This window comes from Monodon monoceros, unplaced genomic scaffold (assembly GCF_005190385.1).
Source record: "Monodon monoceros isolate NGI ecotype Baffin Bay Population unplaced genomic scaffold, NGI_Narwhal_1 Super_Scaffold_16, whole genome shotgun sequence".
Taxonomy (NCBI): Eukaryota; Metazoa; Chordata; class Mammalia; order Artiodactyla; family Monodontidae; genus Monodon; species Monodon monoceros.
This window is the reverse complement of record NW_021703772.1, coordinates 81985231-82011108: the sequence shown is the minus strand read 5'-3', so window position 1 is coordinate 82011108 and position 25878 is coordinate 81985231. Positions and strand designations below refer to the sequence as shown.

Below are 25878 nucleotides of genomic sequence, written 5' to 3'. Positions count from 1 at the left end.
ATATTTGAGGCCACTTTATTTAGAAATGCTAATTAATTCAAGGGTTTGGATTTTTAAAAAGGAAAGATGCATTATTATTCATAAATAAGGACTAGGAATGTTCAATGAGTATCCATCTCTGTGGGTTTTAGATATTTGTTGCAATGGTTAATGTTATTGTACACGTTTATTTAGTGTTTGTGTTGTTCTCTAGTGAATTTGCATGAATTGTATGAATTACTGAAAAATAAGGAATGAACTTAAAAAGGCTTTGTGAAGGAATGACCTGGAATGGTCAGGCTTTGTTATGAAAAATTTAAGACATGCCTGACTTTGTGCTTTCCTTCTGTCATAAACTGTGTTGTGGAAAAGGAGCATTGTCATCAGTGTGGAACTTCATATATGTCATCTTTCACTGTTTGAAACGGTATAGAGTCATGCTGTAAGTCTCATTTTTGGTGAGAGGTTTATGCAGACTACTTCTGCAAGATTACTTAGTGGCCATCTTGTTACAAAATACTCAGTTTTATTTGTGCTTCAAAAAAATGATTGATAATTGTATCAAGCATTAATTGAACATTTACAGTGTACTAGAGTACTGGTAAGTTACATAGATGTATTAATATATATATAAAAAAATATACAAAAAATACATAAAAATTTCCCCATGATTTCCAAGTTGTGAACAGTATGTAAGGATCATCTTGGGAATTTGTTAAGAAATACAAATTCCTGGACCACGCCCCTGAAAGTATGGAATGGGGCCTGGGATATTATGATTCTAATAAGTTTTCCAGGCAGTTCTGGTGACCAGCCAGGTGTGGAAAGAACTGATCTGATTTTACCTCACAGGTTTGTTTATGTAGTGTTATAATCCCCATTTTATAGATAAAGAAATTGAGACATAGCAAAGCTCACAAGTATCAGAGCTGGAATCTGAACCAAGGACTCTCTGACACTAAAGCTTTGCTCTTACTGCTTATGCTGTTCTGCCTCTCTTTTTTCAGAAAGCAGATGCTTTTGCTGTTTCAGATAATTCAGTAAACATCCCTGCCATTTCAAAATCATTCTATAAGTGAATTTATTTTCCTATTTTGGGATGTTGAGTAGTTTGACTACTAAAGTGGGCAATAACGTGATCACATTGTCTCACAGAGGACAGAAGGGGAAATAAACACGTCATCTGTTTTCCATTAAAATTTTTTTAGCACACATTTTAGAATAGGGTTTATGAACATTGATTGGGTTGCAGGTAAAGATTCTTGTGCTTCTGAGTTGATAGTGCTAATGCCCTAGCTATTCAAGGCTTTTTTGAGGGACAGGAGAGGTCGGTAGGGGAAACATACTACACATTTGAAGTCTTAAGGTGTCTTCTGCATTTCACCCCATATTCATGTCCCCATATTCAAAGTTTAATTTCAAGACCAGTTAGGAAAAGATCTTACATTCTTGTTGTGCATTTCTGCAACAATCTTCTAATTTCTTCACTTTTAGACAATGACATAAAATTTGTCATTCTCTTTTCTTAGGGAAACTTTTTCTTAAAGCGTTGGCTAAAGGCTGGTGATAGCTTATTGATTCCTACAATAAGAACTATATTTGAAGAGAATTTACAGTGATTCTCAGCAGAACAAGCTAACATTACATATACTGTGCTCATTCATTGGTCTGATCTCAGTCTTTTATTCTCTTTGTGGGTGAACGATCAGTCTTACAGGGTATTCTGGAGGACTAAGACATACCTACAGACATCTCTTAATAAGCTGGTTCTGGCACTTAAATGGTAGGATTCTTTATTTCTAAGACATCAAGTTGGTTAAAGTTTCTTCTGGTTTTGTTAGTATTTTGAAGAAGTGATACAGGAATATACATGCTTTAAAATCTGGTCTTTAATTACGGTTCTAATTTATTTTAAAATAAAAAATATTCTAAAATACATCTATCATAGTTAAAGACATAGAAAAACGTAATTGTGCTTTTTTTTTTTTTTTAAGAAATAAGCCATTCTTCTTTCTTTATAACCTGTAACTACTATGTTTCTAACACTTTTTCTTGTTATCACTGTCTTCCCCTCATCCTGGGTGAAAGCCTTGGAGACAGCAACTTCTCCTATTCTTAGCCCTGTTATTTATGAACTCGAGTACCTTTTCATCCTTTCTGATCCTGTGGTTTTCAGGACATTATTACGCTGGAGGCTGAGATTATTTCTGTAGTCTCATAGCTTGTCTTCTTGTTTCCAGTTCTCTCTCTCCATTTATACTATTGCTATACAGTAACATTTTACATGTCTAATTATGTTACTTCCGTGCTTAAAAATTTTTGAGGGTTCTGAGTGATCCAACAGCAAGAGTACAAAGTTTGGAACATGGCATGTTATCTTCCATACTTTGTCTGCCTTTTGATTCTTTTCTTCCATTACACCCTAAGCCATCCATCATATGTATCTAGAATGGTATTAGTTACGTGCCATCCTTGAAAGAATTGAGAAAATAGTGCTCAAGTCAGTTTCTCTCTTTTGTGACTCAGATGAAATAAGGTTGAGAAAGGTTCTGGCCATTTGTGAGCATGTTCCATTATCATACTTTATTATAAGCTCCTTAAAGACAAGGTATGTATTGTAATCACTACTGTATCTCATGCAGTGTTTGTATGTAATAACCATTCTGTAAGTGATGAATTGCTGAATTGTTTCATTTAGTGTTATACTAATAGATGTTATACTAATACACTAATATAACACTAGTATTAGTGTTATACTAATAGTGTTATACTAAAAGATGATAATGCAGTATACCCAGGAATTGTTTAATAAACATTTTATGTGCTTTAGGACTTTATTTCTTGGGGGTAAAATAAGTTGAAGTATTTCAGGCTTTTATAAGAGAATGCCATTATTTGAGTCTTTCTGTAATCACAGGTGTGAAGCATCCTTTTAATTTGCATTACCTGGGTCACCTTTTCTTTTGCCTGTCCTGAAACTGTCTTTCTGTGTGTAGGTAGATGCTCTTACAATCTCCAGTAAGTAAATTGAATGCAAACTGGTTTTTCTAGTACCAGTGAGTCATGAATATGAGGGAATTGATGCATTGACTCTATTAAGAAGTCTTATTGTGGTTAATGTGGTTTCAGTGAAACTGTTTGCATTGCTTTCATAACCATATGTAAGCTTAAGTTTCCTTATTATAAAATCTATATTTGTGCTGATAAAAAATACCACTTGATAAGAAAATGCAGTTTAGGGGCTAGAAATTACCTACCTTTAACAAGGTATGAAGTTAGTTTCTTGTTAATTTTTGAAGGCTATATAATAGCACTAAAGTATTGCAGCATTAATACTTTTTAAATGACATCAATCTCTTCAGTCCTGACATAACATTTTCATGACACTTTGTCTAGATTTTGGTCTGACTAAAGGCTTTCAGATGTTTGGAATATTGAGTTCTGCATACAAAACAATGCTGTTGACCTTAATATTAAAGTAATAATAGGTTGTCGTTTCACGGTATGTGAGATTACTATCCACTGAGAAACCAAGCCATCTGTGACAATGCTTTGTAGTATTTTCCTGTTGAACATGAGTTTATATATGTACCCATTTAAAATTAATAAGATACTAAAGGATTAGCATAACATTATTCAGCCAAGTCAATTTAGGAGAGTGTGCTGCTTCCCTATTTGGAGAAGATGCAGGGAGAAGTTTACTGAGTTTTATTGAATATTTAATATGTTAGTATTAAGTTATACTTACAAAATAAATATTACATCTGTAGAAGCACATCTTGAAATAGGTTGATCGCTGAATGGCTGCAGTTTAAGAACACATCTCTCTCTTTCACTTTCTCTTCCATTTAAAAATTAACTACAAATGCTTGCTTGTTATATAGCAAGGCAAATTATACAGAAAGAAGTATGTCCAAAAAAAGGAGAGAATCATTTGTTCTTCCTCTTTTTCCTTTATCAATTTCCTGAAGTAACCAGTTTTAACAGGTTGATGTGTACCTTTTCACATCTTTTTCTAATCTCATTTGAGTATATATATTTTTTCTTTTTTATAAACTATAAAATGTTATTCTACAGTTGCTTTCTTCTAACAGTATATTGACGACAGCTTTTCAGCTTAGTACTTTGAATCTATCTCATTCTGATTGTATGATGTGTTTTTAAGTGAAATTTAGTGGAGCTTTAATGTATTCTCATAAAATACCAAAATTTGATGTTTTATTAGCTTAGGTTTTGTGTTAGGTTTCTGCTAAGAGCTGGAACCTACACTTCACAAATAGTTTTTAATTGTATTATTTTAGGATATTTAATGTGGTGGTATAATTCTACTGCCTAACTCTTGAGCACCTTTTTTTCTTTTTTTGCCATATATGCCTGAGAAATAGTACAGGGCTACTACAAATGTCTCTTTGTGTCATTATTTTTGTATTGATAACCTAAATTACAACTTACTTAAAAAATTTTTTTTTTTAATTTATTTTTGGCTGTGTTGTGTCTTTGTTGCTTCACATGGGCTTTCTCTAGTTGCAGCAAGCGGGGCTACTCTTTGTTGCATTGCGTGGGCTTCTCATTGCAGTGGCTTCTCTTGCCTAGAGCATGGGCTCTAGGTGCACGGGTTTCAGTAGTTCAGCACATAGGCTCAGTAGTTGTGGTACACAGGCCTTAGAGCACATAGGCAGTAGTTGTGGTTCGTGGGCTCTAGAGTGCAGGCTCAAATAGTTGTGGCACACGGGCTTAGTTGCTCCGCGGCATGTGGGATCTTCCTGGACCAGGGATCGAACCCATGTCCCCTGCATTGGCAGGTGGATTCTTAACCACTGTGCCACCAGGGAGGTCCCACAACTTACTTCTATATATACTTCTAAACTAATTGTAGGGAGAAGTATCATAAATTATCCATAGATATGCAGCTTGACAAAGTATTACTCTAGTTAGGTGTATATAAGTTGTTTCTCTTACAAATGTACAGACAGGCCCACTTGGAGGTTGGCTGAAATTCTGTGTCCAAAAGCAAAAAAGAAGGGGAGAAGGAGCGAAAGGGGAAAAAAAAAAAAGCTATATCAAAAGCTTAAAACAAGTTAAAGCTGCACATTAAAATTACTCAAAGCACCTTATTTCTAAAAATGACATATTAAATTTTAAAATCTTGAAACCAGTTTTTCTTTGGCCTGTGAAGGGCCCCGCGTTGTTTGCCAATTTGCAAATGGGACTGATGCATATAGACCAGAGTGCATAATATCTCCTTTTTCTTGTCTGGCAAGGAGATGGTAGATAGGAAGAAGTGAGCTTGCTTTTCTCTGTTTTTTATTTCCTGAACCTCATCCTCGATCTGTTCCATCATTCCTAGCTACTTCATTGCTGTCAAACCTTTTTCTATTAATTTGAGATAATAAAAATGAAGAAGTCCATTTGTTAGTGAAAGCTGCTTGCATCAGATAGGCTGGGTTCACCTTGGTTGGTTTGTTTTATTTTTGCTTAACTATTCACCTGTTGCTTGAGCACCTACTGTATGCCAGGCGCTGTGCTTGATGTATAATGTTAAGTGGCTCAGGGACAGTCTTTGCTGGCCCTTCTAAGGGAGCCTACAGTTAACATGTAGGTGTACTACACATAGGTTGGTTGATTGGTTGTTTGACTTTGCAGCTTGGAGAGGAAGGGTAAAAAGAGTAAAAAGGGAATTGCTTCAACAATTTTGGGCAAAGATGGAGGAAAGGAGGAGAAATGTTTGATTCCATTTCTGTAGTGATTGGGAGAAGAGCCACATCTAGGGTGCTGGGCTAATTTTAAGTGCTCAATAAGTTTTAGCCGTTAATTGTCAATGACCTCAAAATTGTACTCCAGAGGAAGAATTTTTGTTGAAACCATTGATTTCAATATTAAAAATGATTTATTGAAATTATTTTACTTGAAAATAATTTCAAAATATTGGCATATATATGTGTCAATACTTTGAAGTTGATTTCAAATAATAAAAAATTTCATTTTGAGTACTCTGTCAAGCACTATACAGAGCACTTTATACATAATTTACTCAGTGTAATCTTTCAATACCCCATGATGTATATAGGTGAAGTGACTTGGCCTAGAGTCAGTCTGCTGAATGGCAAAGCCTTGGACATTTATGTCCAAGGATTATTATTATCCATTGAAGTAATTTTAATTGAATAGCTCATTTCAGTAAATTATTAGGTTGGGTCCTTAAAAAACTAAAGTAGGATACAGGGAGGGATCAGAGTACATTTAAAATAGTTTTTATAGTGACTATATATAGCCTTGCAGATAAACATAACCATTTTATCACATCACAATTTATTAATGTATAGCACGGTCCTTTTCCTTTTTTCCACTTGCAGAACACAAATGCTAAATAAAAATAAAGTTTCTTCTGTACCCAGTAATAAACCTGATGCTCCTGAGCAGCAGCCAGAAGAATAGGCATGTTTACCGTCTCTCTTTCAGACTTGCACCTCCAGTGCTGACCACCCTGAGGAGCTAATCACATCTTAGGGAACTTACTCAGAATCCTCATTCATCCACCTTGGTGTGCCTTCATGCTTTGCTTTTGGAAGGAGTTAAGATGTGAGAAGTAGGAGTTGGTGTATCATAGAGGAATTTTGAAGACCTAATTGGATAGAATCATGGCTGTGTATTTGACAGTATCAGTATTATTAAATCTGTTAATGTATAATGTCTTGCTTTCCTTAGCTCAGAAGCATTTGTCCTGATACACATACTATATTATTTCTTTACATATTCTATTTCTGTCTGCTTGGCAATAAATAGTCTTTTTTAAAATTTGCAATTGTAAAATGTCTTAGAATGTAAGATAATTATATGATTAAGAGGAGACAAATTCAGAATTTGTCAGTTTTCAAATACTTTGTTGAGCAGCTACTTAATTCTTCTTGATCATCCAAAGAGGTGGTTGAGTGAGTTATTAAAAAATTATATATAAATATAAATCTTGGAATGGTTTAAATGGTAAGAGAAAATTTATAGTATATTTCACATATATTTATAGCATGTAAAGTCCATATTTCTAGAAAGATTTCTTTGTATTCTAGTTCTGTGTATCTAACTGCGTTCTAAATATTTCCACTTAGATGTCTCCAAGCACTTAACAATACAAGGGTAATGATCTTCTCTCTCAGACCTGGTTCTCAGTAAATGGAACCAGTAACCATTTGGTTGCACAAGACAGAAATCTAGGATGTGTCCCAGTACTGTTTTTTTCCACCTTATCTGCCTCCCTCTAGTACTTGTTTCGTTGCTCAAGGATCCTCTCCTCAGGAGGTCTTCTCTTATTTACCTTGCCCAGTATAAGTTAGGTTTCTCTTTACAGGTGCTCAAGGTAACTGAATTGCTTTTTATTGCTCTTATTTTATAATTATGCATTCATTAGTATGATTCTTTGATTAGTCTTTCTTCCCCACACTATAGTAAGTGTCATGAGAGCCTGGGTAGCCAGTGCCTGGCACAAACTAGGTGCTCAGTAAAGATTTGTTGAATGAATAGAGAAGTATTATTCATTCCTTTCTGATGTTTGTCAATAGTTAATTTCTTTTCCCCTTAAGGAATAAGCAGCAAGGCTCTTTCTCATCCAGCAACCTAATTACTTGACATTAATGTGCTGATTTGGTTTTCACTATTATCTCCAGTCACAGTGCATGATATTCAAGTTTCATTTTCCAAGTTGTGAATACAGATTATTTTGTTTGGTTACTCTTTATCTATTTGTGTATTTCGGTGAATTATTTTTTTTTGGATTCTGTTTTGCCTCTTATTTTGTAACATAGTTTATGCATTGAGGCCTGCTCTTGGATCGTTCTATAGCTTATTCTAATACTCATTTGTTGAGAGGTATATTGAGCAAAGGTACACTTTTTTGGTAAGATGCATGCACAGCACCTACTTGCCCAGTGTTATTACAGTGGCATCTTTGTCTCTGAAAGCACTGGTATGAAAAGAAAAACAGAGATGTTTAAGCCTTGGAAGCTACAGTCTAGTTACTCATTTGGCATGTATTTCTTTCAAGGGATGAACTTTACTTTGGAGTACTGATAAAATGTTTTGATAGTGGGATTAGCTAAGCCTTTTAGATGAATTATTAAATAATCCTGAATCATTATCACAGGAGAAAATCAAGAAGCAAGAAAAACTAGTTAAGCAACTGGTACATATAAACAAGTTGTCAAATCTTTTTCGTCAGTGCTATTTGTTCTCTGTAGAAATATTGGAAACTGGGAAATATAGTCAAGTGTTTGGAGGAATTCGAAGTCTTTCTTTACAGTGGTGACAATATTTCTCTTGATTTTAAATTAGGGCCCTTCCTTACCTGTTGTGGGATGACTAGGAAAATGAAAATCTTGTTCTTTATCAGTATCTGAGTGTCCTGAGCCTGAAAAATATGCATGGATGCTTCCTTCCAGGGCCACCACTGCTTGACCTCTTCACTCTGGATTGTAGCTGGGGAAGTAGTTAACAGTAGGCCTGGTCTGTCACTGTGTTCTACTCAGTTCTGATCTCACTCTTCTCCCATCTTATTTTCTTTCCCTAGTGGATTATTTATGTTGCACACACTCACATGGGCACTAGAAATGTTTTTTGGTCTCACTGTAAGGATTCTCCTGTCTTCCATGAGAGGGGAATGAAGCAGTTCAGGAAGTTGGAGATTCTAGATTCTTAGGACAACTGTCTGAGAAACTTAACTCTAGCTATATAAAAATTTCTTTTGCTGCTCCTACAGTTTTTGTTAAAGGCAGTACTGCCCTCTGGTGTCCAGAGTCCAATTCCAACGCATAGCTTCTCAGCTAAATTGCTTTTTAAAAAAAAAACCTCTTATAGTTAGTCCTTAGAACTTCTTAGAAAAATAAGTAACAATTATTTAAGACTAGGTTTAGTTTATTTGCTGGCTTGAAGTCCATTGGATCAGGTAACTTGGGGTCATACTAGAGTCATCTATATAATAATACCTCTTATCTGATAGGTAATGTCCAAGATTTAAAAAAGAATATATTACTTTCCTCTGTTTATAAGGAAAGTGTTCTCAGTTCTCATTTAAAAAATACGATACATTGGATCATTGCCAGCTTTTAAAAAGCTAAATCATTATTCTCCTTCCTTCACTTTTGTAACTGATGTGTCATTTTTCATTTCATTCTGAATATAAATCGTAATTTCTTTTGCCTGTGTTTTTTCTTCACAAGCACGCCTTTCATATAATGATAGAGGTAAGATGCATTGATGTTTGTTTTATGGTTGTGGCACTTTTTGTGGATACATACTAAACATTTTGTTCTTAGATTTTTTGTTGTTGTTGTTGCTTTATTGTCCATCCTCTATAGTTTATAAATTTATGTTGTAGTTTTTTTTCCACTTCTAGTATTAAAAACATGATTGGCTTGTCATAGTAATAGTTTTGGGTTTTAAAGAATTGTTACCAGTGTTTATACTTATCTAAGGTGAAATGTAGAAACACAACTGTTTTAGTTGACTAGAAGTTAACACCTAATGGCTAGATTTTTAGCCTTACAAATCTTGTATTGCTTAATTTTTATAGTATGTCAAATGTCAGCATGTGCTCATTTTTAACAGATGCTGACTTTCTGGTCGAATCCATTATCTTTTAATGTGAAATCTATATTTTCAGGTAGTTTCTTTCATCTTTGGCATCTTTAGCAAATGGACTGGCTAGAGAAGTATAACTTGATCTTTTGCTGTCTGGAAGTTTAAGGCTTTATTTAGATTAGAATTCACCTTTCATATGGAGAACTCAGAATAAGTAAAATGATCACAGACTGCTTTACAGCTCTTCACCTCTAATCTTTTATCCACTGTTGGTTATAGTAATGATACTGGGTAGTGGTGCTGGGGTGGGGGGCACTTTTTCCAGCTATTGTCATTTGTCGCTTCTCAACATGTCTTCTGATGCCATAATTTTCACATACAAGTGGGTAAAGAAGAGATGTAATCAGAGCCATGTTCTAATGACTGTCTTTTTAACTGTGCAAAATAGCATGGGTGTTGGAAGAGAGCTGGAACTTAGGGAAAGTTTTCAGGAACTCTGTAGTCCTTATAGTTACCCCTCCAAAAGTGGTTTTTCTCTGTAGCAGGGCAAAGCCATGTTTTATGGATAATATCAGAATGTTGTTGTCATTATGAAGTTTAAGTCTGAATTTGTCTCCCCAGGTTCTCATATATTTTAAGGGTATAAATCTTTATTCCTAGAATCAAATATGAGGTTTTTTTGGGTAAATTAGTATAATGCTGTTAATAAACAGAAAATAATTTCTAATATTCTTAGATTATAGGATAAGTAAAAGCTAGATATGAGGGAAGTGGTTAAAACTTCTTTTAGATGTAAGCTGCTAAATGGAAGAACCGAAAAGTATGAATTAGAAGAATAGTCCAATAACATCTTATTAGAAAAGCAAAAAGATATATTGACTGGTAGTATAGATTTTATAGAGTTGTAATCTGTTACAGAGTTCTCATTTTTGAACCTAACCTTTCTAAGAATTGTAGAATTATCATTTCTAAAAGTTTTGACATTTTGTAGGAGTGTGCCTTTGTAGATCTTCTTCTTACCCTTTGAAAATTGGCCTGTGTTCTCCTAAATTTAAGCTTTTTAATTATAAGTAATTTTGACAAAGCATATTTTCAGGTTGTTAATATATAATGCTGACTATAATGGGAATTTCATTAGGAGAGTGATCTAAGATTTCTTACTGAAATAACGGTAGCTTACAAACTTTGTAAACAGAGTCTTGGAAACTTACGGGAACTTTTAAGTTTATCTACGCATTTGGAAAACATTCAGTGATTTTTTTTTTTTAATTCTAAACATAGGCATTGGAAATTTTTGTTTGCATTGGAAATTTTTGTTTCCTAAAATTAAGGTTAATATTATATTAAAGTCTTATTTTGGGTATTCTTTTTTTTTTTTTAAACATCTTTATTGGAGTATAATTGCTTTACAGTGGTGTGTTAGTTTCTGCTTTGTAACAACATGAATCAGCTACGGTAGCCAGGACACGGAAGCAACCTAAGTGTCCATCGACAGATGAATGAATAAAGAAGATGTGGCACATATATACAATGGAATATAAATGAAATTGAGTTATTTGTAGTGAGGTGGATGTACCTAGAGTCTGTCATACAGAGTAAAGTCTTATTTTGAACTGCCGACATATTCTTAATTTGAGGTGTGGATTAAGTCATCTAAATCCTATTTTATAGACTGAATCATATCCATATGGTTGGTGCTCTTTAGAATAGAGAATGGACAATGTGTATGTTATCTAAAGAGACATTATCAGTCAATTTATTAAAAATTTTAGTGTTTACATATAGTGCTATATTACTCTTTACCTGGTTATTTTCCCTCTTCAGCTTTCAACCCTTATCTGCATACTTTAATTTTTGTCATCCCTGCTTTGAAAACTCAACTTTTCTAACTTATCTCTAAAGGAGGGGGAATCATTGACTTTTAACCTTATAGTTATTTAAAGTTTTTCAAAGTGAACTTTGTTTAGTTAGCACAATTATTCTTTTATGCAGTTATCCAATAATTCTTGAACTTAGAGCCTGAGTGGTTTTCTTTGCCTCTAGAAGAGTGGTTTCAACTTGTTCCCTCCTGTCTCCACATTCACATAAGTCATATACTACGATCAGTAGGGTCTCTTATTGCAGATATATATGATCAGTCAAGGAATGAGGGAGGGAGGATTCAGTTCTGGTAAAACTTCTCCAGAGCGTCTTGTGTCCCCTCCCACTGAGAATCATAATTTGAGAGGCCATACTTCTATAAGATGTACATCTGACTTTCTTGTCACTCTGTTAAACTAAAATAATCTTTAGCTCTACTAACCTTTCATGTTTTGAATGTGTGAAGGAAAAGCAACTTTTGCAGACATTTAAAAAATAAATATCTGATGTTAAAATGGGTCACAGGAAGTCTTCTGGTTTATCATACTGTTTTAAAATAGGAATTCTCAAACCATTTTAGAAAGATTGTCTACTTTAGAAGAAGAAATTATATTATTTTTTCTCTTTAATACTTTGCAATGTTTCTATTGCTGAGGGTCTTTCTAATATAGATGCCAACTTTTAAAAAATCTTGAGTGGCATCCAGGGGCTGAATAATGCCTAAAGGGAGCACTAACTGTCCTGAGGCATTAGAAGAGGAGGTTTTTGTTTGTTTGTTTGTTTGTTTTAAGGAAGGAGAGTAAAGGCAGAGAGACATGCATTGATAAAGGGGTGACATACAATCTCCAAGTGCCTTAGGTGCCACCCAGTGTCATAAAGTCTGTTGCCACAGAAATTTTAGTTCTTGCTAACAATACTCATTACCCAGGCCTTCAGACATGTTACTACTTTCCTCTGGAAGCTTTCCAAAAGGCTTTCTACCTCTTGCTTTAGTTGCAGATACTTAACTAATACAATGTTTTCAGCGAAGGGTAGCCACTCTACTTTGTATAGGAGGATTCCCTGGTGATGCTGCACTCCTATTTATATATTATAGTTGCTCCATTTGAAAAATTAACTATAGCAGTATACTTCTCTTTCATTTTCCATACCTTCTCATCTAATATGATGACCACTTATTTTCTGAATTATTTGTACTTTCTTTGCCCATGAGTCCCAGAATACTAATATTATCTCAGATCAATTCTGGGAAGTAATTATAAGCAAAGGGATAAATTGTTACCGGGTGGAAAAGTTAGAATGAATGGAGCAGTTTGGTTATAGCAACACTAACTTACATATTCCTTTTATGTGCTTTGTATTTGAAATACCTATTTGTAATGTGTTTGAGAATAGCTGTGTGGGTATTTCTGATATTAATGAAGAAAGATTTAAACACTCACTGGGGAAAGTAATGGATTTTGAGGAGTGGTTTCTTTGAGACATAGCCATAATTTGCTGTATCTGGCACTTTTCAAATCCTTATCCTATAAGGAATAATCAACTGGATGAAATTAAAATACCATTAGTAATATCCTGAAGGTCACAGAAAAATCTTAGGAGAATTAGTGAGACTGGATCAAAAAGATTTTAGATCTTTTCTCCTGATTGCTATATATATATATATATATATATATATATATATAGCAGTAGGAATGTTATTATGAAAACTCTTAATTCAAGTTTCTTGCTTTTTGATCACTATAGGTAATTAGTAATGCTTGAGAATTCAGTTTTGGCAAGATTGAAGTTAATGTCATTTGTATGTGTCTACCGTTTCTGTCAATCGATTTCTCAGTATACTGATATTTAGAAGCGAGATGTGTCATGTGCTGCTCTTCAGATAATATTATTATTGTTTATCTGTAGGACCCAGGACCACCCCCTCCTTCTCCATTACTAGGTTTGAAGCCACTGCAGTTACTAGAAGTGAAAGCAAGGGGAAGATTTGGTTGTGTGTGGAAAGCCCAGTTACTCAATGAATATGTGGCTGTGAAAATATTTCCAATACAGGTATGTTTATTGCAGTTTTCTAGTCTGCATATATTTTTTAAAAGATGCAACTGGCTAGGTCATTGTAACTCAGAAACAGTCTGAAAACAAAAGCCGTATGTTTCATGGTGGTTCTTGGTGATACTGGGGAAAGTGGTTAGCCCTTTTATGTCTGCCTTCTCATCTGAGAAATTAATGGTACAACAATCATGTTTGTTTAGAGTGGTGGAATTACAATACATAAGCATATAGGAGATTTTTTGCCAGTAAAAATTCTACAGAAATGCAAAGTGAAGATGAGGATTCTAATTAAAAAATATAATTCATTGAGTGGTTAACAATTTTTGTTTTTTTTTTGTGGTACCCGGGCCTCTCACTGCTGTGGCCTCTCCCGTTGCGGAGCACAGGCTCCGGACGCGCAGGCTCAGCGGCCATGGCTCACGGGCCCAGCCGCTCCGCGGCATGTGGGATCTTCCCGGACCGGGGCACGAACCCGTGTCCCCTGCGTCGGCAGGCAGACTCTCAACCACTGTGCCACCAGGGAAGCCCTGAGTGGTTAACTTTTAATGTCCCATTGACATTATCAGAAAAAGCAAACAGAATATTGAAAGAGTAGTGTGCTTTGTTTTAGAATCGCTGTTTGGAGATATATTACCAGGCTGATTCATTTTTGTTCTACTTTGAGTATTGGTGTAATCATTTCAGATTTTGTTTGGTGAATTTTCAGAGGCATTGAGTCAAGACTCCAAATAATTGGTTTACTGTTGACTTGTTTTTCTATTAAAGGGGGCCAACCTTATAAAACCCTGGTCTCATGCACCTCTGAGATACTCTTTAGTTTTGCTCCGTTGGTGGTATAGGTCTATGATAATTCCTTTGTTCCTGTTTTCTGCTTATACACACATGTGGCTAATGCTGTGCATGGTATTGCGATCCTGGCTGGGTTTTTTGATGCAGGTTTCACCCCTGCACCTGTATAGTAGATCTTCCTTATACCAAAATTATTCAATTTCTTTGTCTTAATATACCTAGATTTTTGCCCTCTTACCTCCTTGAAAGTCTGTTCCTTAGAGTCTGTGAAGAAGTATATTACTTTTTTTTGGTAGAGTCTGTGAAGAAGTTTATTACTTTTTTTTTTTTTATTACTGTTAACTGTAGTTTAGTTCTCAAAAGAAAAGTCTTTTGGGCCAAGATTTACAAAGAAGATCAGGGTTCTTATTTCATGTGAGGAAGCTTAAAAATTAGAGAAGCACATTTGGATGCTATTAATGTCAGAGTAACAACAAGAACAGTAGCTAACATTTTACTGAATGGTTCTGTTGTGTCAGATAGAGGTACTTTACATATGTGAGTACTCACTAATATGTATTATTACCCATACATATAATATAACACAATATATGTATAATACAACAACCCTGTGGGGCACCCACTACAGTCCTGGTTTTGCTGATCAGGAAGCTGAATGATTATGTAACATGCCAAAGGTTCTTAGATAGCTTGGATCCAGAGGGTTCCTAACCATTATGCTATGGTGCCTCCCACTTTCGTTATTCTCCCATTGTGAAAAGAAACTAATCCTTTATAAGTAGACATGTAAGAGGTATGGATCACTTGCAGGCACAAGTGAATCTGTGGTGTTTCAAATTATTGTATTGCATATTTATACCCCATTGCTCTCTTATTGACTCTACAGGGTATTCTAAACATTTTGTTAAGAAGGTTTGACATGCTGTTAGTGTTTGAAAAAAATTTGTTTTCTATTTAGATGAAGTCATTCTCCCTGAATTTCATCTCTCAGAGAGATTATTCTTAATAGTAACACAGGTAACTTCACACCGTGATAAAATTACACTGTAGTACTAACTTGTATGTGGAATGTGTTGCCATTGTTAGGATTCAGAAGTGCAGTATTTCTGATCAACTTCTATGTTTACAAATTACAAACACAAAAAAGTATGTTTGAAGGAATGGGGCAGGGCAGGCATTTGGTATGTAACTGTTACCTGTTGTCAAAGTTTTCTTTTATTAAAAAATAGGACAAAACAAAACCAAAGAATCTCTTAATACTTAGCCTTTAAAAAAAATTGCCTTAGAACTTACTTGAGTAATCTCTTAGATATGGTTTATTTGCCTGTGTTCTTTGCATTCTTACTATTCTTTTTAACTCTAGGACAAACAGTCATGGCAGAATGAATATGAAGTCTATAGTTTGCCTGGAATGAAGCATGAGAACATATTACAGTTCATTGGTGCAGAAAAACGAGGTACCAGTGTTGATGTGGATCTTTGGCTAATCACAGCATTTCATGAAAAGGTAAAACTACTTTCCATTTTAACTCAGTGAAGTCAGGGTTGGCTTACTTCCTAATGTTGGCTACAAAGCCCTCACTTATTTTTCTGGGAACAGTGTGTTATTATAGTTGGTTAATATTTATACATAAAAACCTGCTTTAAAAATGATTTATTTAATAGAAGAACAAAGATGACAAGTTTTTCACCTAATCCTCTACTTATGTAATACCAGTCTTTTGTCCCTGATTTCTTGTGCTGCAATTATACTTCTCTTACAAATAATTATTTTAGTATAGCCAATGCTTAGGAATTTTCATTTACTGTCCACTTTTATTACATGAGACATTTTTTCAGCTTGAATTTTGTTTCTTAAAATTCTTTAATCGATGTCACTTAGTGACAAAACTAGGGTCAGGAAGTTTATCTGATCTTTGATCAGTCACTGACTTGTAGGGTAATTACCACCAAAACACACTTGCTATTTTTCCTCAATTTTTCTGCTTTCAGAGTTAGTATGAAAGTATACATTAATGGAGTAGGAAATTGTGATCTTCTTGGCAATCAGTTTCATCACTGTCAGAAAAAAGTGGCTGTTTTAATTCCCTTAATTCTTGACTAAAAGGTTGGCAGTAATCTCTAGAGGAAGATTCTTTAGGTTAGTTGTTGTTCATAAGTTTTAATTTTTGTTCTCCTAGTCCTATTTATAACATCTCTATAGACAGTATATTTTAACTTTTAAAATATTTTCTAGAACTTTAGATTTTCAATAATCTTTTTTTTCTTTTTTTTTGTAAATTTTGCCTTCTCAATGGGAAATTGACCAACTGTGCTTGTAGCAAACCTTTAAAGATTAGTGGTATTCCTTTCAAATGTTTATTAATGTGAAACTTGAACCCTTCCAGAAAGATTGTTTTGGATTATTATTCACTGAAAGGAAAACTATGTTGCCTTCCATGACCTCTTAAAAGTAAAAAGGAAAGTCTCCATATACATACGGCTTTTGTCAAGAACATAAGTTGTTTTTTTTCCCCCTTTCTTTAGGGTTCACTATCAGACTTTCTTAAGGCTAATGTGGTCTCTTGGAATGAATTGTGTCATATTGCAGAAACCATGGCTAGAGGATTGGCATATTTACATGAGGATATACCTGGCCTAAAAGATGGCCACAAACCCGCCATATCTCACAGGTAGAGCTAAATTTATATTATTTTACCCAATAATTCAGTATTTATTATTTAAACTTTCCATCCCCTGGGCAAAATTTATTTTTCCCCTAGTTACCTAATCATGCTATAGGAGGCATTGATTTTCACTTGTTTTTCAAATTAGCTTTGAGATTGGCCAGGAAGTATTTTGGATAATGTATATATTAACATCATTGTCAAAGGTTAATTATTGACTTATGTTTCAATTTGTCTCATTTCCGAAAACATAGTTAAGAATGAAAGTGTATTTTCTTTGTCTCAAAGGAGAAATCTGTTTTACCTCAAAACATGATTTACTTCAAAGATGATTATAAATAGGTATAAAGGGATGTAATTAAGGAGAGATTTTGAGTATCTTTTTTGCTTGTGTTTTGAATGACCATGTGATCATTACCTAAGTTGAGGTGGAAGGAGGTATTATTTGAATAATTGGGTTTACTAAATTTTCTTTTTCAGTGAAGAAATAGTACTTGGACCCAACAATTGTCATATCCTTAAAAGGGAAACCGTTAGTTCCCTTAAACATGGGATTCAGTTTGCCATTGTGTATTTAACTTCCTTGAACATGGGGTCAGTCTGTCATCTTATATTCAGTTTAAAGATGGATGTTTTAAATTACCTGATTCATTTAACAAATACTTAGTTGAGTGCCATCAGGTGGTGTCTTAGGTTGCTGGGAGGCATTACTTTTATTCCAATTCTAACGTAGATTCTGATTTTGAAAACCTTAAATGACTTCTACCTCAGAAATAGCTTCCCTTCTCACCTTCCTACATAGTCTAACGCCGTCTTCCTGGATTTTTGCTCGCCTCACCTAGTCCTATAGGGAACTAATCCTTTGGAACCCCCAAAGGTTATTATAAGTAGGGTCCCTAAAAATCTTTTGAGTCTAAAACTGATTTTTGTAGCATTTGTGGTTGTCTATCTATGCGTCCTCTGTCTCACACTTTGTGTCTGCACACATAAATTTACCATTGCTCATGGTACCGGTGTGTTTACTGGGGTAAACAAGCTTACTGAGCTTACCGGGGTATAGTAAGCCCTAGGATGAGCTAGTTGAGGCTAATGTGTAGAGGAAGACATCTGATTGCCTTAAAATGGTTACTCTTTTTTGGAACACCAGGATCCAGCTGGAGCAGTGTATGTTTATGGTGAAAAATTTCTCATACATTCGTACAGATGCTTTTGTACAGCCAAGTTGGTGAATGTAATAAGAACCATTAAAATAAGGGACCGTTTTAAAATGTAGGCCTGTGCCAATAGGCAAAAAGCTCCAATTCAGCTTTAACTGAAAATTCTTTCATTTTGGTTTTTAAATTTCAGTGTCAATGAGAGTTTCTAACTATAAACTCTGAAATATGCTTATTATCTTAAAAAAAACAATTTTATGATTGGTAGTTAGGAGTGACATAGATAACATGTAGGCTGGACAGTATTTTTGGAATGGCAGCTCTTTCTAAAACTGCTTTGTGGAGAGAATTCCTTCTTATTGTCCATGTAATGGATGCGACTAGGTCACTGTACTCTTGTGCTTCAAGCTATCTGGAGACTTGACTTAAACTTTTTGTCCCTCTGCCCTTTTCCGTATTTCATACTTCGAAATAACTATTTTTTTTAAAAGCATACATAGTCTCTCTTCCTACTTACAGTCAAAAAATTTAAAAGATAACTTGTTTAAACTGAATTTGAATACTTTATCTTTCTGTTTGCAAGGGACATCAAAAGTAAAAATGTGCTGTTGAAAAACAATCTGACAGCTTGCATTGCTGACTTTGGGTTGGCGTTAAAGTTTGAGGCTGGCAAGTCTGCAGGTGATACCCATGGACAGGTAAGGATGATAACTGTAAACTGTAAGAAAAAATAATCTTGTCCCATATTTTCTTAGATGGCATCTGGGATCAGTTGTTCTAAAATTATTGTGCTGGTTCTTAAATTGGTATCTAATATAAAAATGACTCTCGGGCTTCCCTGGTGGCACAGTGGTTGAGAGTCCGCCTGCCGATGCAGGGGATACGGGTTCGTGCCCCAGTCCGGGAAGATCCCACATGCCGTGGAGCGGCTGGGCCCGTGAGCCATGGCCACTGAGCCTGCGCATCCGGAGCCTATGCTCCGCAACGGGAGAGGCCACAACAGTGAGAGAGGCCTGCGTACTGCAAAAAAAAAAAAAAAAAAAAAAAATGACTCTCTTAAGAGTAATATGTTAAATTTCCTGAGGAAGGTATTTTCATATGGTGATGAAGGACTGTTAGGACCTCAGGTGGTTTAGATCAAGCAATTCATAAAACAATTTAGATGTCATAGGATTCTATTTTTAAAACTAATCAAAGAAGAATCCAACACATTTTAATAAGCCTCATTCTTTTAGGGAGTTCTTAATATTAACTCACGAGTTTTAACTTGTTAATTCTTTTCACTATCTTAAGAGGAATGGAAGAATAATCAGTCACTATTGATGTTATAATGTACTAAGATCTAGTGCCTGTTTTTCCAAACAGCAATGATAGTTTCTTGCTTCTTGGTCTCTATTGCTTCTTTAACTCTTTAATCAACTTTATAGCTTTTCTCTGAATTCTCTCCAGAGTTCAGAGCACTTCTAAGGCCCTGAGCGAGGAGTTTAATTTTACTAACCAAGGTCTGCACAGAGACTTCAGCAATGGGAGCCTTTAAGGAAGCCAAAGAGGAAAAGAACATTATCCATACATTTTATTCTCAGAAACTGAGGCTCTAGGAAAGGTGTTTTCAAACTAGTTTGACCTGAAAGGTGATATTTCCTTACAAAGCCAAATGATTTTGCACAATCAGTACTTCATCTTTCAATTCAGGCAAATTATTTGATCATCTGATTCTCAGCTTTCTTTTTGCCCAGTGTGTCCTACTGACCTCCAAGAACATAGCACAACACATTTTGGCAACATTGACTAATGATTTAAGAATTTAGTCAGCAGTCATAGTTCTAGAAAAGTTGACAACATATGTATTTGGGAAGGAAGGCAGTTTTGTGGAGAATGTAACTGAGATGGGAGATTGTGCAGGAAGCCTAGGACCAGGCTTCTGAGCTGATTGTCTGATTACCTTAAGACTAAATTTTGGGAAGAGTTTAATCCTTTGGTACCTTATAAACCTCCCCCCTTTTGTAAGAAAAGAATTTGGGGATTCATTCATATCTTTTTTTTTTCAAGTTTTTTTTTAATAGATCTTTATTGGAGTATAATTGCTTCACAATACTGTGTTAGTGTCTGTTGCACAACAAAGCGAATCAGCCATATGCACACACATGTCCCCATATCCCCTCCCTCTTGAGTCTCCCTCCCACCCTCCCTATCCCACCCCCTCTAGGTCATCGCAAAGCACCGAACTAATCTCCCTTCATTCATATCTTTTAATGCCCTCATGATTGGCTTACATGACGAGGGTAAAAATAATTAATAATACATAATAATTACATATATATATATAATAATGAATAATACATCACTGATTCCTTGACTTTAGATTTCATGGACCAGAAAGTTTCAAAATGCTTGTTATTGCATATTTTATATATTGCAAAGAACACTGGGAAAAAAAATAACATTTTTCTCTAATATCATCATCAATTTATAAAAGAGAGGACATTTTATACTAAAAAGGAAGATGTCATCATTTCATAAGAAAAGAAGTACTTTGGAAGGCATAACATTTATCTTCAGGAGAAAAGTAGATTTTGGGAAAAGCTTACTTACAGTACAATTAAAATAGTTATTTAAAGTAGCAAAAAAGGCAAAGCTACCTTTTTACCCTTTCTTTAAAGTGTTCTCCTTATTAAATGAATTAAAAACTTTGGGTTTTTGAACTTCAGTGTCTTAGTGATCTATCCTTGTTTTTTCTTAAACATCTCTTTATATGTATATTTGCAGATAATTGCCCAACTTCTAGTCTATAGATCATAGTCACTTAACTATGGAGCTTTTGGAAATACCAGTATCTGGGCCGCTCCCTAGACCTATTAAACTCAAGTGGATTAATCTAACCACCTATCTCACAGAAATTAAGTGTTCATATATGAATCTTGTCAAGCACCAACCAAAGTTAGCTGTGCTAGCTTAGTAACCATAGTTACATTACTAAGAAATACCAGATTGTTAGGGACAGATATCAATAAAGAATTTAAGACAGAATTCATGAAGAAACAAATACATAGATTTTGTGGAAACAGAACTTTAAAAAGTTTATCCATCCTGTACTTGGCTAATTCATTTTATGTTTATTAGGGTTTTTTTTTCGTACAAACTCTCAAAAGGAGTATTTTTTTAAAAAAGATACATTTCAAACAATGTACAGTTAAAAAGTATACAGCCTTTTTTCTCTGTTCCAGCCTCTCTCCACAAATAACCATTGTTCAGTTTCTTGTGATTACTTCCAGAAGGGGGAAAAAGTCGAAGCCTAGACCAGCATAATGTCTGTTGATATATCTATTAAGTGTATCCAGAAGGGATCTTAGTATATATACTGCTTTGTTCTTTGCTGTTTTCATCTTACAGTATTTTTGGAAATCTTTCCATATTTGTCCTTATAGATTTACCTCATGTTTTTTTTAAGAGCTGCATAAGTACTCTTACTTATTTAAGCAGTCCCTACTGATGGTTGCATCCACTGTTTCCAGGGTCTTGGCTGTTGTATTACTTGAAATGGAATAAAATTCTGGTAGTCATAATTTAGTTATCTTACCTAATATTAGAGCACACTTGGTTTTGATTCTCTTTACAAAATCATAAAATGTTAGTTCACAAAGTTAGTAAGTGCTGCTTGCTTTCAACATCTTTTTCAGGTTGGTACCCGAAGGTATATGGCTCCAGAGGTATTAGAGGGTGCTATAAACTTCCAAAGGGATGCATTTTTGAGGATAGATATGTACGCCATGGGATTAGTCCTGTGGGAACTGGCTTCTCGCTGTACTGCTGCAGATGGTAAGGGAACATATATTTTTTTAAAAGACATATACATATATATGTATACCTGTACCTACTACACATGTATGAAAAGGGTTGATTACTCTCAAAGGTAATATTTTAAAGTACAATTTTTTAAAAATAGACTCCAAGAGGTGGTAGCATAAAGAAAATTCAGGAGGCAGGGGATGGGGAGGGCAGGAGAGGAAAGGTACTGATACGTATTGATCCATTACCATTGCCAGATGTTTTGCTGGGCACTTTACATACCTTTAGCTTATTTCCTAAAACAACTTTGGAGGTAATTATCACCTCAGTTGTGAGGAATTTGATGCTCAAATTTTAAGTAGAAATTAAATAGCTTGTCTGTTTTAGTTGCAGAGTGATAAGTGGTGAAATCAAGATTTGAAACTCTGATCCAGATTCAGGGAGAGGGCTGCTACTTTGGTAAGATCACGAGGGTCCTGAGACACCTAAGAGCTAAAGTCAACTCTTGGGTGAGAGGAGGTGCACATAGAGTCGGGGGATTTTGCCTCCCAGGATACTCAGGCTGTCTGTTCAGCCCTCCTGTGATGGATTGAATTACCATTCTATCCTCCATGACCCAGAACTGAGTGTGTGTTACAGCACAAGTTAGATTCTGCCTCCTTAAAGCTTTGTTAAGTCTGATCTGATGCAGACATTATTGTGAACATAAGTTACATTCCCTAGCACATCACCTTGGTTCTAAGGGATTCCTAGTCCTTGTTCTTGAAGTCCTTTTCAAGTCCTAAAAATATTTACATTGATTGACTCATTATGAACCTGCATATTATGTTCCTAGTGTGACAGAATTATAGCGTTGTAGGTATTCTGTCTTTAGTGCTCCTCAGAAGGTCTCTACTCTCTCCAATTATACTACACTTTTTTGGATATGAGAATATAAGGCAAATTTCCTATTAAACTCCCAAACCAAGTAAATTAGTTTGATCTTTTAAAACTTTAATTTATAAAAGTTATAACCATCTTAACCTATGTTTATAAGAATATTTTCTGAGTACTGTAATAGTTTCTCAGTGTAGGACAGACTACCTCTGGTATATGAAACTTGATTTGGGATACTCTGCTTTTAAAGGGAATTTAGTGGAAAGTGCTCAGGAATGGACAGCCATTCATTCTTCCAAAATTGGCGTGGGAATGGATCCAGAACCTAAGAGGTTGAAGCAATTTGGATATAATTTTAGCTTAGAAGTCTATAGGAAGAAGAGTAAGCTGTTCAGTGTGTTTTGGCTCAAAGTGGAAGAAAAAATGCATTTATTGCGTGCATTTATGGAGGCACAAGTAGGTTAGATGGCAGATGTTACAGGAAAATATATTTCTTCAGAATTTCATTAACATGAACTCTCCAAAGCAAGCCAATTGGATGTAGTGTTATAGGGGATACACAAGTAATATACAGTTTAGTTAAGGTGATAAAATGTATCCTGGACAATTAACTCCAGAGTAAGGTAAGTATGAATTGTCTACATAGGCAGATGTTTTTGGATGAATGTTAATACCTGAGAAATGTTAAGGGAGTGTTATGGGAGCTTAGAGGTGTGAGGACTTGCTTTGTTGGTGGGGAGGAGAGGTTATCAGGGAAGTTTTTATGGAAAAAGAATAGGATAAGGATAGATGCTTACATTTCTTAAATGCCTTGCATGTGCTATGAAATACTCAATTTCAGAGTCAGGCATTTCTGATTCAAGTCAGAAATTGAAGCAGAGGGGACAGTATGAACACTGCTAACGTAAGTGCTTTTCAATTTTTTAGATGGCTAATTGTTGATGGTTCAGTTCAGTGATTCTCAAACTTTAACATGCAAACCAAACTCCTGGGAATCTTGTTAAAATTCAGATTTTGACTCGGTAGGTCTGAGGTGGGGCCTGATATTTACATTTCTTCCAAAAGCTACCCCATCAGTGCCAGTGCTGGACCTGTGGACCACACTTCGAGTAGCAAGGGTTAAATAGACACCTTAGAATGTCAGTACTCTAAGTGATTGGAAATGCTTCAGCAGAGACTGACTATCCAGCCATCAAGGATTCTTATATTTAGACAGGGTTGAGTTAGATGGCCTCCTTCTTGATCAGCTGTTTATAACTTATATTCTATGCAGGAGTATTTGGTGTGTTCTGAGAACTTACACAAGGTTTATGTCTATATACAGACACATCTGGTCACTGAAATTGCTCATTAGCGACCAATTTCTGTCAACGGGAGACAGTTTAGTGATTGAAAGCACGGACCTTAGAGTCACTGAGGTGGATTCAAATTCCAGCTCTGTCACTTAACAGCTGTGTGTGCCCTTGTGCAGATGATGGAACTTTTCCTTGAGCTTCTTATCTGTAAAATAGGGTAATGCCACCTTCACTCTGTGAAGATAAAATGGAAGTAAATAATATAAAGTTCCTGGTCAGCATAAGTGCTCATCAGTTATTAGTTATTACGAACTCCTGACTGAATTTCCATATTTGCGTAGGCCAAAGAAAAAAAGGAACATGTAGAATAAATCTTGCTTGTCTGTGAAGGCACATTCTGATTTGTTGGGAATCCTTTTTGTAGAGTACATTTGTGATTTTTTTTAAAAAAACAATATCTGGCAGCTCCTGTGAGGGCAGAGAAGAGGTGTGATTCTGGGGTACATAATTCCTCATGTGGAGTGTGTAGGGGGTTTGGGCATGTCAGAATAAAAATGGTTATAGCAGACCGAACCCAAAATCTTCAGAGATGAAAGCACTACTGTTTACAGTCTGATCTGAATTGCAAGAGGAGTGGGTACCTTAAAGAGCTATTATGTCCTTAATATGCAGAGATCCATGGTTCCCTATGTGCTATATACAAACAGAGATAGGCATTCCTTATACAACAGGTAATAAAGCTCCTTTCACAGTCCTTAGCAGAGTTACATGCCAAATGAGACTTTCTGATTTCCTTTAAAGTTTGCATTACACTGCGGTGTAAGTACAGTTGAGGGTTTGTTTCTCTCCTGTCACTATAGCATATGACAGTTGGGAAAAGGTGATTCAGAGTGTGTTTTAGAAAGCTTGTTCAAGTTTGGAAGTTAGGAAGGTTTGAATTAAAATGATTTTTCCCCTTTTTTTACATTTCAGGACCTGTAGATGAATACATGTTGCCATTTGAGGAGGAAATTGGCCAGCATCCCTCTCTTGAAGACATGCAGGAAGTTGTTGTGCATAAAAAAAAGAGGCCTGTTCTAAGAGATTATTGGCAGAAACATGCTGTAAGTTATATAGTTAGCTTTGCACTTGAATTTCCAATAAAAAATGTTTTTCAGAGGAATGATTGATATCTCTGCACATTTCTCTTTTTCTGAGGTGGTGGTCTTCATACAGGATATTCTGAACTAGAGTTCTAGAAACAACAGAATTAAGGCTATGTTCACTGGTGAGGGAGGTGGTGAGGTCAGAGCCTTGGGGCACTCAGCTCTGTGGGCTTTCTTGTGCAGATTGAGTGTGCCCCCCATCTGGAGATCTTCCCAGGGGGAGGAGTGCTTGGCTCTGAGCCTGCGGGTAGTCGGGTAGGCTTGCTGATCACCACCCTCCCAGGTCATTTAAGAAAGTGAAGCGCCCAGTTTTCTCCTCTCCATGACAGTTTTTGCATTTTGATTTGGGACTGGATGATTTTCAAGTTCTTAAGAACTTAAGAGACTAGGTAGGTGAAGGGTGGAACAAAACTGCCCTGGTTATTTTGGTCTAGCTATAACTAGAAACACGGATAAAGCCAGGTAGAAAATCCTTAAGGTTGGCTTTCGAACCTTTTTTCCTACTTTAACTGCAAGGTAGAAATACTGATATTAAGAAAACAATAAAAATTGGTAAACTTCTTAAAGCCTCGGTTTTGAATACAATTCAAAGGTTAGCATTTAAATTACCTGGTTTATGAACAATGGTCAAGGATTTTTGGAATTAAAGAAACGGTGCTCTGTGAAGACCTAGATGGGTAGGATTGGGTCAGGGGGAGGGAGGTCCAAG

At 35.5% G+C, this 25878-nt stretch overlaps 2 protein-coding genes across 10 annotated transcripts in view; one reads left to right on the top strand and one right to left on the bottom strand.

Moving 5' to 3' along the window:
* ACVR2A (activin A receptor type 2A) overlaps positions 1-25878 on the top strand; it is an 86171-nt gene that overhangs the window by 56185 nt on the left and 4108 nt on the right. Inside the window, exons 5-10 of the mRNA XM_029224507.1 lie at positions 13315-13458; positions 15611-15754; positions 16774-16919; positions 18651-18765; positions 21745-21883; positions 24997-25127. Coding sequence (XP_029080340.1) covers positions 13315-13458; positions 15611-15754; positions 16774-16919; positions 18651-18765; positions 21745-21883; positions 24997-25127 — 819 coding nt within the window. The remainder of the gene's footprint in view (positions 1-13314; positions 13459-15610; positions 15755-16773; positions 16920-18650; positions 18766-21744; positions 21884-24996; positions 25128-25878) is intronic.
* Positions 20736-25878, bottom strand: part of ORC4 (origin recognition complex subunit 4) — a 113083-nt gene continuing 107940 nt past the window's right edge. For 7 of the 9 annotated variants that reach the window (XM_029224511.1, XM_029224508.1, XM_029224512.1 and 4 more), the window contains 2 exons: positions 24133-24258; positions 20736-21874 (listed from right to left, as the gene is read on the bottom strand). The gene's annotated coding sequence lies outside the window, so the exon portion shown is untranslated. The remainder of the gene's footprint in view (positions 21875-24132; positions 24259-25878) is intronic. The other 2 variants (XM_029224509.1, XM_029224514.1) reach the window with 1 other exon arrangement.